Source organism: Lonchura striata, chromosome 15, assembly GCF_050655825.1.
Source record: "Lonchura striata isolate lonStrDom1 chromosome 15, ASM5065582v1, whole genome shotgun sequence".
Lineage (NCBI taxonomy): Eukaryota > Metazoa > Chordata > Aves > Passeriformes > Estrildidae > Lonchura > Lonchura striata.
Genome location: NC_140717.1, coordinates 5,861,968 through 5,882,395, shown reverse-complemented (window position 1 = coordinate 5,882,395; position 20,428 = coordinate 5,861,968). Strand labels below are relative to the sequence as shown.

The following is a 20,428-nucleotide window of genomic DNA, read 5'->3' as shown; positions in this document are numbered from 1 at the left end:
GACAGTTCTGAGAACACGGTGAAGAAATGCATCTGGCAGCCTAGCTCTGCCAAGAGCAGCATGCAGCTGATCATGGATAAATTAAAAATCTGGGTTATACACAAGATTTTATGGGTTGGGAGGGGAGAGATCTTTTCTGACACAGACATCACCAATGCTTACTTGGCCTTGATGATCCCATGCTCCAGCTTTGATTCACAAGCATCAGTGTGCCACCTTGCACAGCCTGTGTGGTACATGAACTACTGGCCAGCCTCAGTCTGGAATCTCAGATCTGAGCTGAGCAGAAACTGTTTGTGCTTTCTGTGCTCCCTGGCTCTTGCTACTCTGCTTTCTGAAGAGATGGACACTGCCTCAGTATTCTGAATAGTAGCTGAGATCACACAATATCTCTCAGGCTGGGATGAAGAAACACCAGAACTGCTGCTTTGTGTCTCAGTAACAGCACACCCTGTTACCAAACAGTGCTGATCTCTTTGGAGATTTGGCCTTTCCCGCTGCATGTAAGACATATTATCATGCATATTGACCCATACAAGCTTAAAAGCCTTAAACACCTGAAAAGTTCTCAGAAAAATTTATTTCCATAAATTAAAAACACACACAAAAGAAACAGTAAAATTTTAGATTCACACAATATTGAACATAAACAAAATGCCAAGAGCATGATGGAGGCTAATGGCACAAATGTACAAATTCTCATTGAGCTATTTGTTACCTTGAAAGCATCATACAGACTTTTAATCCACAGTTACTATCCACATTCTAGAAAAGCACCTGGAACATAATATACCAAAGGCCCACCTGAAATAAAATACAATGAATGGGAACTGCTTGCAGGAAGTCATATCCAGCAAGCACCAGAACTCAAATGTACGCAGACACAAGCCAGCCAGGAAAATGCTGTACCATACATTAAGGAGCTTTAGCTACTCCAGTCTTAGCATGATGAAGACTATGATTTTTTTTTTCTTTTTTTTTTTTTTTGAAAGTGATCCTTCCATCTCTGACAATCAGCAAATTTAGCAAAGAGCTGCCTGGCTCTACTAAGAGACAGGACATGGCCAAAGCTTTGCAATCCTTTTCAAGTTGTTCTGGTCATCAGTCTGATGTACTTTCCATGGTGATATAAAAACTGGAGTGGGTCCACTTAATGAAAAAGCAAGTGTGCATATCCTTCTTTTTGTACATATTCTTTTTGCTTTTAATTAGCTGTGACAGAAGCAGCTCAGAATGGCAAATGCTCAGCTTTTTCCCAGTTATCACTCCCAGTGTACAAGCAGCAGCCACAAGGAACATAGCTGTTCCCTGAGTGCTGTAAACAGAAACAGAGGTGGGAAAGGGAAAAACAAAAAAGTGCATAAGCAGGACTGACACCTGTATGCTGGAGAGGGGAAGAGATACTTGGTCTCCACTAGCTTACATTGTCATACAAACACTAAACCAAAAGAGAATAATGCTGTGTATTTGGGTTTCCACAAACTAAAGGTCTGCGAGAAGCTAGACAACTGCAACATCATTTTGCAACTCCTCCAATTACTGTAAACTGAAGAGTATTTGAGTGTTTTCTTTGCTCTCTCTCCTGTAGCTTGTAGGAAAAAAGTTAATAAATCTCATTTCAATGCAATCAGAAACAAGAGAGAGCAGGGAAGAAAAAAAAAAAACTCACCATGAACAAAACTCAACATAACCCAAAGGAAAAGACTCAACACATTCCATGTTTTGAAGCACATTAGAGGTCTGAACTTCTGGACCCAAGTCTTTCCCTCCCACCCCAATCTTTATTTACTTGAAAGCCCCAGTAAGGTTACAGCTTAATTGTGTCACTGGAAGCCTCCCATATTAATAGAAGGTGAATGAATGCACTGTAAAAATCCCATTCTATAGCATAAATCCATAAAAATATATCTCTCACTCTTGCTACCACTTCCAATTGGTCAATAATTGGGCTAATAAGCCAGCATAGGGAAACTTTAAAACATTTTTAAGAGGCAGTAGATCTTTGTTTTTTAGGGATTTCTTTTTACAAAAATAAACAGCATCAATTAGAATGTTCTACAACAGCCCAGTAAGTTAACCAGAAAAATACTATATCAATATCTTCAAAGTTTGCCTTGCTATTTTACCCTCAAACTCCAAACACTACTACTCTAAATGTGCACTCCTCTTTTTTCTTCAGTCTTCCTGATTAAAGATAATTATCCTTCAAAACAAGAATATAAACTTCTACAAATCCCAGCACACAAGCTAGGAGAAAACAAACCCAGATTAGACTTCTTTCAAGACACAGGCACAGACAGTGTAATAATCCTCTTCCATTTCTCTACTCAAAGCTCTGAAATTCAACAGATTGCTTGTTAACATTCAGTTTTCTGTTTGGTCAGTAACAGAAGTGGTAGAGCAACAGAAGATAATGATGGTACTTGCAGTCCTGCATTTATTGGGACTTTATAAAAAATACCCACCCACTAGATATTTGCTCAATTTGAAGGTAAATAGAAACTCTATTATATGGGTAGATAAATAAGAAAGTGCAAGTTCAAGTGACAAGTAAAAGAAAGAATAGACTAAATTTGAGCATCCCAGCAACAACAGCTTTGCCTGAATAACTTCTCTAGGCACTAAGGGACAGAAATTACCTGAACAGCAGCTAGCATTGGAATTATGCTTCAAGTTAAGTTTAACAGAAGTTATGCCAGAAGGGAGCTCTCTTCCTTCCAAAGGTAGAGCTGAGAAATTGGCCAGTGCTGCATCAGATAATTGCATGTGGCCTTACATGACAAAAACAATGTCCACATACTCAGAGGCTCTTGGTACTGCACTGGCTATTATGTACAACAGTGATGTACAGAGAATATCTAATTATGAGCTACAAGAATTGTAAATCTAAAATGGTAAAAAAAAATCCTTCTTGTTGACATTGAAATCAAGTTAGTATGAATGGAATTAAAGTAACTTTAAAACAAGTATCAAAGATTTTGCTGGTCTTCCCTGCATGCAGCAGCTCAGCTCAGTTAAATAAAAATCTCTGCCTATATATCCTGCAGCTTAACACCCTCATGTACTAATTACCTTTTCCTCTGGAGAAGAATTTGGCATCAGCCAAGTAAGTAAAAAAATCTTCTATTTTGGAAAAAATATTACTGGGCACCATTTTTCCTTAAAATGTTACCTTTTTTTGAGTTGAATCATGTTAAAAGAAGCATACACAAAGTGCAAATTATTTAATGTCTAATTATGTGGGGCTTCTGGTGCCTGGAGCCAGGAAGGGCAAAGAAATTTAGAAGGAACCTTCTAAGTTAACAGAAGGAAGAAACAATTGAACACAAACCTAGACAGCTACTTTTAATTATCAAAAGGTTAGTGGTATATCAATAATGTGTTTGCTAAAATTTTTCTTTATCAAACATCATATCTCTTTTGTCAGCTTGTTAAAAACAGCCATTACAGTAACAACAGCAGACTCAAATGTGCAAATGATCTGGAGTACAGAGTTCTAGCATCAGTGAAGGTGCACTACTTCCTCCTTGACACTCCTACTCTACCCCCAAAAGATATTGAAACATAATTAATTAAATATAAGCAGTAATTTCCAGAGGTTGAGAAAGGAAGGGTAAATTTCATATGGCTGTGTTACACTCAAACAGGGACTTAAAAGATTCCCTCCAACACCATAAAAAAAAAAAAATAGCACCTTAAAGAGAGTCACAGCCGAAAACTGATTATCAGATGTTAGAACAGAGTGGCAGAAGTCAGTAGATGAAGCCAGTATGAAGAAGTCAGTAGATTTCTCCCAAGGAAAAAAATCCTAAAGAAGCTGACTAGACCGTTTCCAGCTAAGTGACTCCCTCAGATGCTGGAGGCCTGCTCCTGCTCAACCTCCTCTGCAAAAAAGGCTTCAAGGTCCATTAGCTTCTGACTCAGAAGAACATCTAACTCTGCACTCTGCAGTGCAGCTCTTTTTGCTCGGGTGAAACTACCCACTGCTTTGATTTTGCCTCGTGTCTTCCTTTTCCGGGGAAGAGTAAAGTCCTGAAACTCTAGAATCCTCTTTCTCTTCTGCTGGCTGACAGAGATCAAGTGTCCATTTTTCTCCTTGGGCTCCTCAAAGATTGTTTCCAAGCTCCTGGTAAAAAAAAAGAACAGAATTCATTAATACCATAGCAGCAACCACCATACACTGACAAGGAGACTGGGGGATTTCACAACCCAGGTAAACACACTTCTAACTTTTACATTTTTACAGCCCCTCCACACACCTTACACCTCCTACAAGGCACATTACTGGCAGCTGAGTTGTTATTGCTGTACAGACATTTGGGTAGAATCTCTTTGTATTTCAGTTCTAAAGCACAATTATAGAATCTTAATTTTACAGAATAAATAAGTGTGAACATTTAATGATAGGCTGTTATTGTTAGTATTTTAAAGAACAATTCCCTTTGAATTTTGGAAAGTAAGTACCATACTTTGATGGAGACCAGAACGAATGGATAGATGAAAAAATATACAAGTCCATACTTTACCAGCTGCAAATTCTTAGTTCATATTATATTTCACTTTTCCACATTCAAATGGTAAAAGATACTATTTTCAAATTAACTTTCTCCAGAAGTTTAAACTAGACCAATTTCAAGAATATATCTCCCTCTTAGCTTTCATACACATTTCATCTCCTCTCTCACCCCCCCGCCCCCAGTTAATTTACATTTATCTCAAGTTTTCTTATTAGGAAGAAGAACCAACCTGGCAGGAGGAGGGGACTTATAGTTCTTGTTTGTGTAAATTTCTTCTAAACTAAATTCTTTCTTCTTAAGTCTGAAAAAGTAATGACAAATTAATCTAGAAGGAAGAATCTCAACCTCTCTTCACAGCAAGCAGATTTTCAAGAAACAAGTACTGCATTCTGTGCCTAAATGCTAACTAATTATGCTTTAGCTAACTGGGACAAGGAAGAATGAAAAATGAACTCGTTAAGTACATAATTTCATATAGTGTTTTTATAAGATCAGTGTCAAGACATGGCCTTTCTGCAGAGATCAATATTCCTTCCAGCATTCTGTGACAATTTGAAATAATGATGATCAAAAGGGGAAATCCCCTTCACCTTTTTGTGAAAGCTGAGAAGTTTTACAGTTTAACGGATTAATACTTCACCTCTTAACACCGATTTTAGTTATTGACAATTACCAAGGTGATCTCTGAAGAAATGCATTCCTTTGGGAAAGGTGGTAGCTGTGTTTAGGACAGAAGTCATACTAGAATGAGTAGGACTAATCTAACCAGTATGACTAGCAGTCACACTAAATGACTGGAAAACTTGATCAGCATCTGGCACTGTGATTCCCCATACTTTCACTGAACCAATGCTTCCCTAAGATCATACCGCAAACAAACTGAAAAACTCAACACAATTTGCATCAACAGAACTTCCTAACAGATCCATTCATCTCACTGTACACTGCAGGTTGACTGATTTTTACTTTATCAATAAAAACTTCTTTCTTCTTTAGAAAAATGATTGCATTGCAGCTTGCTTTTTCACAATTTGCCTAAACTCCAGTCAGCACTTTTGATCTAGTTGATAGAGCTGCATCAATCATTTCTTGTAAAGGAAGTAAACATCAGATGTCACTCAACTGGGGCTGTATAAAATAGTGGTGGTAAAAGAAGCATTTATTGAAATGATTACTCATATGCTTTGAGTCCATTCCAGAGGTATTGCTCACCTTTTTGGTTTGGGTAGTCCCATTGGAGTAAGGTTAGGGTCTGGCTTAGGAACAGTTTTCCTGATTCGGATCTGTGAGACTTTCTTTGGCCTCTTTTCTGGCTCAGTCTTAAGAAAGAAAGATGGAAAAGTTAAAATCAAGGAAATTAAAACCATACCAGTCAACAGAATTCCCTTTTATTCTGCATATACATTATCTATAGCATAAGCATTCCTCTCCGGTTTGCCATCTTCTTTCTGCTTGAATCAAAGCAAGCAGCAGCACAGAGTAGGACCTGCAGCCTGTTTTCTCTCTTCATCTTTAACAGTTACTTGATAATATCCAGCAGCAGCAGCTTCAGCTTCTGGAGAACCAAGAGTCTGAGACATCTAAAATATAAAATGAACTCACTTTTTTCAGTTCTGTGTCATCTTGGGATCTCAGACAGGCTGGAACAGAAGCATCTGCTTCATCAAGGGCAGGGTTCTGGAGCTCAGATGCTGAAAGCCTGGGGGGAGATGGCAATGACTCTGGAAGTGCCTGAGGCTTTGGTAACGGAGGGAATGAAGTTTCCAGACTGTAACAGAGAAAGAAGAGAACAGGTGTAGATTGATACCCACCTGATAATGCAGCAGCATTCCATGCTCTCAGGAGATGTTCCTAAATTGCATATGGGCACAAAAAAACAACACATTTCACAGAAATGGCCCAAGTAAGTGAACTCTGGTACACATATACAGCCCAAACCTGCTGCATCCCACATTGATACTGACACCAACTAAACTGCCAGAGTATTTGAACATGTAATTTTAAACCCATTCTTTTCCTTTTCATACAGCTAAACAGTATACATCTCTATATATCAACTGACAGAAAGGGATCAATTCTCCTTCCTCCAAAGCAAATTTCTTTGGCACAACTATTAATCATACTTTTTGTTTACAGACAAAATATAGCTTTGACACCTGCCATCCCTACACTTAGAAGTAGAAGGAAGTTTCAGCACCTATTGACCAGTTGCTAAGGCAGAAAGGACTTATATCCAAGTAAGGGGTCAAATTTCTAATCAAGTAAGGAGTCAAACTTCTATAGTTTCACATATTCAGTTCATAAGAAGTGGCACAACACGGTTGAAAGTAACAGAACTGTTCTGTCCAATGTTCTGTGTGGTGTTTGCATAACTGCCCCTCCACTCCTCCATTACATCACCCAGTCAGCTTACCTCACCTACTCCTTAATCAGAAAGCTGTTCTGAGAGTGAACTGCCAAAAGCTGAAAGCCAAAATGACATAAGCAATGGCTTTCTGAGGAAGGTTATGATCCCACTACTCAGAATAAATACCAACATCCCAGATACTCACCGTATCGCATGGCCTGCGATCTGCAGTGCTCCCATACTCTGTACAGGCAAATGTGGTAACATGGCACAGCTGGGTCAAAGAGGAATGAAAAAACAAAACAAAACAAGACAGAAATTAGGTCTACACTATAAAAAAATGAGGGAAAAATTATTAGTGTAAACTGGACTGTAAGACAAGATGCTCATATCAGGAATGAGAATGAAAGACTAAAATGATACAAAAGAAAGCCACATCTGCTGTTTAGGCAACTAAATTTCATTGTTAGGAAAACTGTCCTGCTTTCCTTTAAAAATGGTAGTAATGAGAAAAGGAAATAAAGGCACAGAAAGAGAGTGAGACAGTAATAATGAAAGTAATAATCATTTCTACATAGTGATTAAAGTCTGAAAATTGTAATTCTTTCTATGAAAGTCTACATTCCTTACTCAAAACATCAAGCTTTTACAATTAAAGTAGCCACAAACCTTGAAAGATTTGGTTACTAAAGAAAATAAGTGCAAAATGGCAACAGTAACAGGTAAAAGGAAGTACTTCCATTAAATTAACTCCCTGTTGTCTCTAACAACCACAAACTGCAACACCCTTACTTGATTGGAATAACCATAAGGGTTGGTAATTACCAGAATTCTATGGCATAAAAGTCAGCACAGCAGTTCTAAGTCCTTTGATATTAAGCTTTACTTTTGTGCCCATATTGTTAACAGCAGGAAATCACTTGGGACAACTTTTTATTACATTCAACAGCAAATCTTGTATTTGCTGTTCTCTCAAACCAACAGTGAAATGCACTTCACTGTTCTAAAGCAAAGATGTTACAGCCAGACAGAAATTCTACAAAGGAAATGAAAACCAGCCATGCTGGAAGCACAGGCCAGTCCAACTATACATAAAGAGGTCAGAAAGACACACTTGATGTGTTTATCACTTATGTCAGAACTATAACATTTTGTCTCAACGTTGCACACATTATTTCAGTGTTACTGGAACCTGTATAAATATTGTTTTATGCAATAATATTACAAAATTACAAGGACAGAAGGAAATCACTTTAGAAATTTTTAATTCAAATAAGCATTAATTAGAAAAAAACTTCACTGAAAGAATGCTTTTATTATTGACAGTGGAAATTAAGAGCTTTAGTTCCTTGTTCTCCTGGTTATTAAGAACACTAATTGTGAGTGAAATATTTGAAAGAGAACAAATCTTTTCCAGATGAAAATGGCCTGCAGGGAACTTTTTTATTTTTCTGATTTTTAATTACCTTAAAACAGGCAAGCATTTCTGTCAGTGGTAGCTGAAACGGCTTTTATACTGCACCAAACATACTTCTTATATTTATGTACCAAACATCTGAGTGGGACAGATTTACATCTGCCTTATACACATAGTTTAAGGTATTTTAGAGGGAAAAAAAAAACAAATTGAGTTTTAGGGTATTTTAACTCTGGATTATTTTTCACTTGAAGTGAAGATGTTTGATTTGAATACTCTCCCTTTGGGAAAAACATCACCACTCATAGCAAAGCATGCACTTTTCCAATGACTCCTCATGTCAGGAATGAAATCCTCTTATACATTAGCTAACTGGATATGCTGCCCCGAGCTGCTGAGGAGCCTGCAGGCTTAGGGCTGTGGGAAAACTCCCAAGGAGAGCATACCTCAGCAACACAAAACACTGAATTCACCATATACACACAACTAAGTTTTAAAGAGATGTTTGTTTCATTTTTAACAATGTGTTCTTTTTAAATTTAGTGCTCAAACTGTACTTTACTGGTATGATCAGTTTCAGAGTATGGAATGAAAATGGAAACAAGTCCCATAGAAAGTGCTGCAAAAGTTGTCTATGCCATTATTAAACTTAATTTTTTTAGTGCAGACAGCTTTAGAACGGAGCACTCACGCCTGTGGCAGACATTAGAATTGATACCAACAAGTGATAAACTTTTAGGCATATTACCCATTTATACAAAGCGAAGTGCAGCATTTATCTGGCAAGATTTTTGGTCACACTTGTGTCAATCTGTGACATAGGCTAAATTCAACAGTTCTCTACGGACTGCCACACTAATCAAAACAATTAATTAAATAGGCTTTGGTACAGTGCCCATGAAGCTCTCTGTCCAGGAATTGCAAGGTGACAAATTAGGGACTGAACTGCCCTATGTTATTGAGGGATAAAGGTCAAAATCTTTTCTCAAGGACATGCAAAAATCCTGTAACAGAGCTAGGAACTTCTTTCATTCTTTTTATTAGCAAAAAGATCTTAAATGCTCATAACAAAGTAAAATTAAATATGCACAGTAGATTTCAATCCTCTTCCCACTCGTAACAAGATTGACACACAGAGAAAAATTCATTATCAGTGTTAACTAGAGCTACATTTGTTTGTGCCAACATCACATATGAAAAGCCATAGCATGCATAAAGAGGTTTCAGTTAGCACAGAATGGTCATGGAATACAATTAAAAATGTTACTGAATGACAGGCCCCCACCCTTTACAATTCTTCCTAACCTGATATTGAGCATTTTACAGTGGTTCCAAGGGGTATTTGTGGCTCAGACCTCTGAAAAAAACTTTCCTACCTCAGAAATCCAGTTCCTCTGCAGTCACTCTGAATACACCTAATGAAGTAGCTCACCTTTTGCATTATATACTCTGATGCATGGTGTGTATATTTTGCAAGGGAGAAGAAAATAGAGTTAGCCATTCTGCCAAAACAGGATAGTATTAAAGAAGTGAAGGCAAATATATTTAAATTCAGCTAAAAGACTGTTCTGTAAGAAAGGATCTTCCACGTTGAGCCATTCCTGGAGCAGAATGTGTAGATCCGGAAAAAGGAGAAATTGACCCTCCAGTGCAAGCTGCAATTACCCTCTCCCTCCCAAAAAGGAGCAAGAATATACCCTGCACACATTTAATCTCAGAAAGAAGTTGATGGGTTTTACCTGTTCTCGATGCCCACACTTGGCTGCCACTTGCAGTGACTGGAATGGAGAGGAGTGATTTCAGAAGGACGGGCAGAAGGACCGTGCTGACTCCATATGGACAACACCCTGCCCAATGAGTATGGCAATGAGGAGACGAGCTCATCAGACACACACCTCGGGTACCTGTCCCCTTTCAAACCCTGTGCCAACTGCGATATAAATAGTCTCTGGATGGTAGGAATATGACTGGTTACATTTCTTCTTCTTGTCCAAATCCTGTAACATCCAGGGGAAGAAAGTGCTAACACTGTGTGGAGGCCAAGCATGGAACAACCTCCTCTTCTTCCAGCTACAGTGTTTCTTCCAGGGTCAGGATGAACAGCAACAGTCCTGGGGGTTGTAGTGGAGTGAGAGGAATGAAGCTCATTATTTACACGGGGATCTTCCTTGAAAGCTGTTGTATCTGAACAGCTCTGAGGCAGGAGAAAAGACAAAGTCCACTTGGAAGCTGGTGCTGGCGTTTCTCTGAAAACTGGGCTGTGATGTACTGAGTGCTGGGATGTAATCCCTCTGAGGTCTGTCACAGGACTGGAGTCCAATTTTATGTGAAAAGAAATTGGGAAAACTGAGGTGTCCAAGAAAGAGGCTGGAGGCTTGTGGCTTAAGTCTGAAGAAAATATTTTGGTAGTTTCTACAGGATAAAGTGCCAAAGGCTGAAAGCTGAACATCTTGGTGCACCACCTGTCAGCCCAGCATGAGTGTATGTTCCTGTTAATGCAAGAAAAGGCTTCCAAGAGATTTTTAGATCTACACGGACTGTACCTGTCACCCACTGGAAGAATTTCAGAAGAATATGGCAGAGGTTCTAAGTTATGGCTGCTTTTGGCAGGGGCCAGGAGCTTGGTGGCCATTGCAGACAACTTCCTCAACAATGCTGGTTCTTTGGTACATTTTCTAAATTTTATGCTGTTCAACAAACTGCACCTCTTGGCCCTCTGCCTTGGCATATGCACAAATCTCATGGCTGTTTCCTTTTCCACTGTCGGTGGTTTACATGGAAAGTACAAAGATTCCAGAAGTGGGTTTTCCTGTTTAGGGAATATTTCCAGGGGAATCTCAGAGACAGGTAAACTTTTAATTTCTCTTTTTTTTGTTACAGTTTTTAGCTGATACAATGTGGGAACTTTTTTGCATGTCCTTCCAGGTTGTATTTTTAATGGAAGAGGTCCTCTTAGTTTATTTGCAGTTCCTCTTCGTTTATTTGTAGTTCCAAAGGCACCAGGGATCCCATCACACCCTAAATTAAGGTTCAGGTTTTCCATTTCTGAATCCTGAGTCTTCAATAACTCTGAACTAATAAAATCTGTGGTAATCTTTGGCCTTTTAACTTCTTCTAAAGTGCTATGTAGTTTATTTTCACTGCCTCTTACAGCAACAATCTCCTCTGAAGCGTCTCCAAATTTTGTATTTCTAGATGTCATCAACTCAGCTGAAGAGCTGCTTAAGAGTTCAGAACTGTGCAACATACTTGGTTGCAGTGTGATTTTTGCTTTCTCCTGATGTTCTAACTTCTGTTCTTGTTGTGCCTTGCCCAGCTGATGTGGTTTCATCTTTCCATACTTCTTCTGTTTAAATACTTGACCTTCCTCTATTCGATCAAGTCTCTCTGAACATAAAGCCCCATTTTCTTTGCAAATTGCATGAGTTGGTCTTTTGGCCTGGCCTTCTGTTACTTCCTTTACATTATCTTTGCTCCATGCATTTAATTTGTAAGGCACACACGCTTCACTGCAAACCATACAGTTTGGGGATGGTTCTTTGCAACTGTCTGATAGTGTGCTCAGAGGTGGAGAAAACATGGGCGTTGTATCATCCTGCACTTCTGGGGCAGCCTCTGTGTCAGATACAGCTCCAGCTTGACAAGCATGCACAGTTTCTGAAGGTACACTAGTACCTGCTAAGTTTGGGAGCTTTGTATCATTTTGTCTTTCTTTTGAAAGATTATTTAGTTTGGATCTTGGGATTTCTTCCAAAACCTTTCCATAATTCTCAGTCCTGAGAGAGACTTTTTTGCTACCAGACTCTTTAGAATCTTCCAACAAAGCCCATGGACAATCTTTGGGCAACCTTCCTCTAGGGGCTACCTCTTTTCCTATCTTCTCTTGTACACAGGTATTCTTAAATTTCTCTTCACTGGGAGGACTTTTTGGTGAGCTCATGTCCATGTCTTTCACAGTTGGCATGCAAAGCCCTTCACCTTTCAGACTTTCTTTACTGTGGGCACAAACTCTTGAGCTTTTGGCACCATTCAGAGAGACAGCTGCTGATTCATTCCCTGAAGATGGAACCTCAATATTGCTGGATTTTTTCTTAACAGAAATTGTTACAGAAAGAATTTTAGTCATTGAAGTATCTTTGCTAAATTTTTTGTCCGTAGATGAAATATCTCTTTGTGTATTCTCAGGTGACATACACAGATTTTCTTTCTCAGGCAAAGAGATGTGAGAGTTCAGAGCTGACACAGTTTCTGAATCCACCCGAGTCTTACTAGAAGTTTCTTGGATGTCAAGCTTTTCAGAATGGGATGCACAAATACCCCTTTGATCATCAGTGTCTTTACTAGGCTCAAGAGTTAACTGTGGGCAAGAGTTATTTAAGATAGGAGCTATACTGAGACTTTCTCTGTTTTCTTTATCTGAAATCACATTTGTATTTCCAGGCTTATCTGTATTCTTAAACTTCTGTTGACCAGGAGGACTTTTTGGTGAGCTCATGTCCATGTCTTTCACAGTTGGCATACAAAGTCCCTCACCTTTCAGACTTTCTTTGCTGTGGGCACAAACTCTTGAGCTTTTGGCACCATTCAGAGAGCCAGCTGCTGATTCATTCCCTGAAGATGGAACCTCAATATTGCTGGATTTTTTCTTAACGGAAATTGTTACAGAAAGAATTTTTGTCGTTGAAGTATCTCTGCTAAAAACTTCAGCTGAAGATGAATCACAGTTATCTCTTTGTGTACTCTCGGGTGATGTACACAGGTTTTCTTTCTCAGGCAAAGAGATATGAGAGTTCAGTGCTGACACAGTTTCTGAATCTGCCTGAGTCTCAACACAAGATTCTTTGATGTCAAACTTTCCAAAACGAGATGGACCAACGCCCCTTTGAGCAATAGTTTCTTTACCAGGCTCAAAAGTTAACTGCGGGCAAGAGTTATTTAATATAGGATTTATACTTAGACTTTCTCTGTTTTCTGTATCTGAAAGCATATTCCTATTTTCTGGCTTGTATGAAAGACTCCCATGAATTAATGAAATGGGCAGAAATTGAGCATTAATTGTATTTTCCTGGTTCTCCACCAACCACTTTATCTTTGGCAAAGATTGCTGCATTTTGTTTCCTGCAAACGCCAGCTCTGCTTTCTCTTTTGCACATTGGATAAAACAAGCCTGCTGTGAGCACTCTGGTTTGTCATCAGAAAAGTCTTCTTCAAGAGCTCCTTTAGTGCTTCTTTCACATCTGTTCTCATGTTCTTGTAGTCTGATTCTCTTCTCTTCAATTAGATCACTAATGGAGTCCATGTATCCTGAAGAAGAATCTTCAGTTTTCACACCCATTAAAGAGTCCAAACCCATTACATTCTCTTGTACAGCTCCTTTAAACCTGGCTTCTCTTGCACATTTATAGTCTAAGAGAGGCAGGTCACCACCTGTTTTTAGCAGAGCCTCTTCACTGTGATTAGGATCAGTTTTGTCTCTTTCCACAGAACCACGTATGATTTGTGAGCCAGTGTTTGGTTTGTTGGTTAAACTTTCTAAATACTGCTCACTGCCCAGCACTGGGACATCAGACTCACTCTGCCATGGATGAAACCAATTTCCCAATGAACAAAGGGTCTCTTCTGTTTGGCCAGCACGTCGTGTTGGAACATTCATGCTGTCAAGTGCTGGCTGTGGTTCACAGGTTGAAGTGCTACACTTGGAGGGATCAGCTGTGAGCAGTGGCATTTCTTTCTGATCACGTGTGTCGAGTTCTCTCTTCCATGGGCCTAACAGAGAGTTGTAAAATCCAAAATGATGAGCACAGGTGTTTTTGTTCAAATATCTGACTAATTCACTAGTCCTATTTCGCTGATTGCCTTCAGGAGTATTTGGGGAATCCACAGCTCCTGTTTCATCAAATTCATCTGTCTGGGAAGCACGCATGCCAATCTGTTCTTTTGCCTCATCTCTGTCACAAACTATTTCACTGCCCATTACTTTATAATGATCAAATGGTTCCACAACCTCCATATTCTTATTTGAAATCTCATCTCTTGCCAAGGTAGCATTAGACTTCTCTGCAGTATATACTGAGCAAAACATGTTTTTTCCTGTGGGAATATCATTTAACCCACGCAGAGCTATATCTCTGTTGCCCCAGTCATTTTCACAAAGAAGAGATCCACGTGCCAAAGGGGCATGTGCTTCTGGAAAGATGGTTGCCGCTTTACTGTTATATCCTGATGAAGACACTGCTTCCAAATTATCATTTTCTTCAATTTTATCAACTTCAACACCAAAGGAATGACTCTTCAGGAAAACTTCATCCACACTCCTTGATAAAACACAGTAAGTACTGGCAGCTGTACAGTGTTTTTTTATACTCTTATTGTTACAACAACATGTGTGACAATGTTCATTTTCTAAACCAGTGACCACTCTCTCCATATTTCCTGCAGAAGATTTTATATTCATTTGGGATACTCTGGTTGCTGTATTAGAGTTATCAAAAGTAATGGAATTTACAGAAGACTTGAATCTGTCTTTATGAAGCAAAACCTCAGTAACTTGTTCCGCTGTTGTTCCAGAAGCACCAATTAATTCTTTTCTAGACCAATTATCCCAAACCTTGTCCCTGCATGAAATTTCATTATTAGTACAACGAAGACACTCATTATAATGAGGTTCTCTTGATTTTTGTAAAACAGGAGGTAGAGTTTCATTTAGTGTATAAAGCAAATTTGTTTTGTTCCCAGTAGATAAGCTGTCATTACTATCAACTTCTGCAGCTCCAACTAAACGACCAGCCAACTCTTTTGATGTTATATTACTCTCAGATTCCTTTCCAAGCAGTTGTGCCTTGGGTGAGTCTTTTTCTAGCTTGGTACTAAGATGAAGACAGCTGTGCATACTGAGAGGAGGAATTTTATTGCCAGTACTATAAAAGCCCACGTCTCTCTGCCCAGTTTCATGGGAAGCAATGTTACTAGTTTCCACCCACAAACTATTTTCTTTTATATCATTCTTGCCTGGGTCACTGACAGAGAATTGCCACTGGTCCTTTTTCAACTTATCACCTTCTGATGGGAATATTTTAATTTTTTCTTTTGAGAACTCCTCAGGAGATGAAGCAACAGAACTAAAACCTAGAGAATGACACTGCTCAGAATTAGCAGCCTCTTGAGCTTCAGGCCAGCTACAAATTTCAACTTTATCCCCCACAGCAATTTTTGTCCAGACTTCAGCTGCTTCTTTAGATTCAGAGCTGTATGATTTTCCTACAGTAGCAGTTAATTCCCTAGGATCAGTTTTTGCACTAGATAATCCTTTGTTCCTTACTACCGAGATCTGCTCTACCGGTACAGATGTGGACATTTGGTTTTCTAGAAACCCAGTTCCATGATCATAAAGAGTGTGATGTTTGATGTTTTGGGGAAGGTACTTCTGGGGGGTTTCACTGATAATTCCATGAACTGCAGAACTGCTTTCTAGTGGCATATTTCCAAAGTCCAGATAACAGATGCTTTTCAGAACCGGACATAAAACTTCAGAACTCTGCGTGGATAGAGTTCTACAGCTTTCTGCTGAGAACAACTCATGAGGTTCATTTTGCTCAGATACAGGACCCTCAAAGAAGCCATAAGCATCATTTTCTTCATCCTGCTGACAAGTCTGGCAATGAGCAAATGATGTACTGAATTCATTAAGAGGATTTCGTCTCGGTAACTTTTCTTCTCTAATCTCCGTAACAGATACACCATTCCCCCCTGTTCTCAATGGCATGGCAGCATGGGCTTTTGACCCACTATAGTCACTTGTTTTTTGTGGATGATCTGTAGCTGCTCCAACGTCCATGACTTTTACAGGCTCTAAAAAACCTAAGATGCTGGTTTCTGAAACCCCAGCTCTGGCCATGACTGTGTCTACATCTGGGCATTGATTGCTCTCAGGTGGAAGACCTTTACTCACTCTGTCATTCCTGTATCCTGCTTTACTAAATATCCTAGTCCCATCAGCCTTCATACCTTGTACTTCTTCAGTAAGCTTTGGCAGAGTTTCAGCTGTCACCTGAACATTTGCTTGGTTTTCTTCTGCATAAGAAAAAAATAAAGCAAATCAGAAGGCTTAAATTTAGAAGGCATTCAGCTTATTAAATACCTTTTGTTTTTGTACACAACACTCCATGCAGTATTGGTTACCAAAATGTTCTTAAAATTCAGAATTGATGCTAACAATTTTACTACAAGTCTTTAGAGGAAAAAACAAACTACTCCACCACAACGGCGATGGAGTAAGGCAAAAAACCCAATCCTTGTCAATACAGACATTTCCATGATCAGCACACATTCCAAGTCCCATACATTTCAGATTCCTCTAATATCAAGCTAGGTGAATGCAGGTCCTGTAACTTAACACACAGGAAGCCATGGCCAGCATTAAAAGAATGCTTATTTGTAACATCAAAATTCAGCATAGGCTGGGGCTTAATCTGCTCCAGCCTAGAAATAGGGCTGGCCATTGTGTGGCCATTTCCATTTCTTCTTCCTAGGAGACATGTCTGTCAGTAACTCATCCATAGGAAAACAAGACATATCTCATCTGCTCAAAAAATTTGGATTATTCATAACATTCTGTTCTGTAAAATCACAAAGAAGGTGCTAATTAAAAAAATTACAGTTACTGTAGAATATCTTCATACTCAAAACTTTACAGGGAACCTGTTTACTCAGACTTCTGCAGATCTTCTCCCTATTTTCTAGCAAGCAACAAGACTAGATGGCATTCATCAGCTAAATACAAGTTTAAGTAATGACAGCAGGGCGGGAGAACAAAAATAATTACTAGATGTAGGAAAAGTGACCAAAGTACTTGGAGCTAAAAATTTATGGAGGATTATAATGAAATTAATAATTACTTCAGCTGTCCTCTTTCTTCGGATTCTGCACTTTTCATTTTACTTTTTAGAACACTCAAAAATAATAATACTTTAAAAAATATATATATGCTATTACTGCTCTCATGCACTCCATCTTTGAAACTAAAGGAAATGCTAAACACCTACTATTAACCTCTTCTGCTTTAGAAACAAATTACTAAAACACATCTTCTACACAAAAGGTCTTGAAGAAAATACATACCCTGCCAGGAGAAAGTAAAGCATTAAGTTTTGATATTGTTATAGTGACACAAGGTAACGCTTTCTAAATGAACCATCCCACAATCACTCATCCATTTTAAATTAACAATAAATAACTGGGAGAGAAGCAGGGGCTGGATAGGGATGTACAGCTAAAATAACTACCTGTGTTCCTCAGGGATTCTGCAATTTCAGTGCAATAGGTTCTCAAAGACTTTGCCTCTTGCTCATTTAAGTGAGGGTCCTCCTGAAACAAGACAGAAATATGGATTTGGTTAGACATGGTTAGTTATGGTTAGACAGAAAAATGGTTAGATTTCCTGAAGTGTTTCATGTGTCAGGGACTGCATCTTCTCAGCTGGGTTAGTTCAGAATAAGAAATTCACTAAGAAACCTTCAGACACATCAGCCTTGGCCTGAGGCAGCCTTGCAGTGCAAGGGCTTCACACAAGCACTAAGGACATATCCCCAAAACATTGCTGTATTTAGCAGATAAAATTTAAGTACATGGCTTAAAATGCAAATTGTTGAAAACTGGAATGAGAAGACAGTCTCCATGTCTAGTTCACACCCCCAAACCACTACCACTAGACTTCTGGGAAGATGTGTGTATTTTCTGTCTCTACTAGAACTACAATTCCTTGGGCTCAAAACCACAAACCCAGGAACAGGTGACCTAGATCTGCCAGCAAAACCACCCAACCATGATCCCACAACCTAACTACATGCATTTAGAAATATGTGAAAACTCATCCTTAAAACTGAAGGACTATAAAGAATTTAAATTATTTTAATTTCACAAAAGTGATAAATCAATTTTTACAAATGTCAGATAAATCAAACAGATATCAAAATTTGGAATTAAACACATAAAATTATGCAACATCCGATAATTAAAACCTTCAGCTGTGCACTTTTTTCTGTTGCATATCTGCACCATTCCAACAGTATTTAAGCAAGTGAAAACACTGGTATTTTAAAATACTGCTCATCTACTGAATTATTGTCTGATTTTTCACTGGACCCACAATAATCCAGATACTGATACACACACACCCTAGATGTGTCCAAGGCCAGGCTGGACAGGGCTCTGAGCAACCTGGTCTAGTGGAAGGTTTCCCTGCCCATGGCAGGGGGTTGGAACAAGGTGACCTTCAAGGTCCTCTTCCCACCCAAACTATTTTATGATTCTATACTAGAAGACACAAAAAAGAACCAGGAAACCCATTACCAAACCCAGTGCCTAGTGGCTCTAACCCTAAATTCAAATTATCATGCAGGGATTAATTTCTGCATTCACTTACTTGTTCTGACCAACTTTCCCCCAGAGTTAAAGGGCAACATTCAGCATGATGGGCCTCAGCACCTTGTGCCTCTTCATCTTCTTTCTGGTGTCCATCACTAGAACAGTATAGTTTCCTAAAGTGTCTTTTTCTGCTTTTTTCATTCTCTGGAAGGTCTCCAGCCTGTAGTAATTCTTCAGGAAAAGATTCTGCTGGCCCATGAGAAATCACCTGGAGCACATCACCCAAATCCTCTGTCTTCTGGCAAAAGTTTCCTGTGGCAGTAGTCCATGGCCCATCCCTGTGTGCCAGCACGGGTACTGGCCCATCAGACTGTGCATCTAATCCAAGGCTGGGCCCTGGCACTGCCATGGGTTCCCTGGAGATGCTCTCTGGCAGTCCAGTGTACAACTCCTCTAGTACAGCAGACACAGAAGAATCAAGGAGAGACTCCACCCCAGATGAGAGCATCAGGGCTGTTGAAGATCAGTTGCCCTGAGCTTTTCAGTTTATCCTAAAAATAAAAGCAACATTAGACAACGTACATTGAATTAACCATAGAAAACCCTGAGCTGGAAGGGACCCGCAAGGATCACTGAAATCCAGCTACTGGACTAGATTAAAAGGAAAAGCTTAATTCCTCAAGATTCAAGTATATATGTTTAAGAAAGATACTTCCAAATACGTCTTTAAGAAAGGAGCTGAGAAAGTTTTGAGCATATAAGGAAATGCTTCATGAACAAAAGAAGAGAGTAAAGCCAAAAAGATATTCCCAAGTCTCATTTTCACATTCAAACATCTCCCTGCAGATTTAACCACATCTTCTGAATAACATGAGAAGAGGTTATAAAGCAAATCACCGGGGCTTGTATCAGACATCCTCCTCCTTCACTAGAACTAAAGCATTGTTTGATGTCCTGGGATTTTCATGAGTTTCTAGTCTTTGGAAAAGAACTCCAACTTTTCTTCACATCCTCTGCCTCAAACGAACAGTCTCTAAGCCATCGGCCGGCAGGCTGTGCCTGTCAGCTTCTCTCATGTGAGCACTCTGTTCTGGCTCGCGGTACAGAGGATGCCTCGTGCCAGGGCACAGCCCCGGTCCCGGATCCTCTCCGGTGCGCGGCAGCTCCGGCCGAACTGACACCGCTCCTCTCGGCACCGGGAAAAGCCCGACGGGAAACGCCGTCGAATCGCTCCCGAAGGATCACGGACAGGAACGGACTAAGCCAGGCCTTTAGAGGCCATCAGCTACTCAGTTTACCAAAACACGGGCTCATCAGCCGAGCCTTGGGCTGTGCTCTTGAGGCAAGAGCAGCCTGTGCAGAGACGGGCGAGACTCGCAGCAGGCTCCAGGGAACACGCGAGGCCACTCGTCCCCGGGAGAGCATCGCCCTGCCGGCGGTGCCGCCCGAGCGCAGCCGCGCCGGGACCGGGGGCGACCCTTTGTGCCGAGCGCCGCAGCAGCGCCGACGGGCTCGGCCCCGAGCCCCGCTCCTTCTCCGCGGCAGCAGCCCCCGAGGGTCCGCAGCCGCCCTGCGGCGGCGCACCGGAGATCGCCGCTCTCGGTAATCACACAACCGCCGGTGTCTCCCCCGCCCCCGGGCTGGCGGGACGCCGGCACAGCCCCGCGCCCCGCGCCCCGCCCGGTGCCGGTACCTGAGCGGCGGCGGCCGCCGGCCCCGCTGCGCGCGCCCGCCGCGCCGCGCCCCGCGCGCATCACTTCCGCATCCGGGGCGGGCGGGCCCGGC

At 40.3% G+C, this 20,428-nt stretch overlaps 1 protein-coding gene across 2 annotated transcripts; it reads right to left on the bottom strand.

Moving 5' to 3' along the window:
* Positions 1-565: 565 nt before the first annotated feature.
* Positions 566-20,420, bottom strand: PRR14L (proline rich 14 like). 2 transcript variants are annotated; one of them, XM_077787130.2, is made up of 9 exons: positions 20,337-20,420; positions 18,702-19,194; positions 17,563-17,644; positions 10,021-16,351; positions 7,070-7,138; positions 6,120-6,285; positions 5,730-5,836; positions 4,747-4,818; positions 566-4,126 (listed from the first exon to the last, which is right to left on the bottom strand). In XM_077787130.2, exons 2-9 carry the CDS (start codon positions 19,149-19,151, stop codon positions 3,850-3,852), a joined length of 7,554 nt encoding a protein of 2,517 aa, XP_077643256.2. In that variant the 5' UTR covers positions 19,152-19,194; positions 20,337-20,420; the 3' UTR covers positions 566-3,849. The 2 variants fall into 2 exon arrangements, with proteins under 2 accessions (XP_077643256.2, XP_085449136.1); XM_085593010.1 differs by lacking the exon at positions 20,337-20,420 and having other exon boundaries at positions 18,702-19,253.
* Between the last annotated feature and the right edge of the window lie 8 nt (positions 20,421-20,428).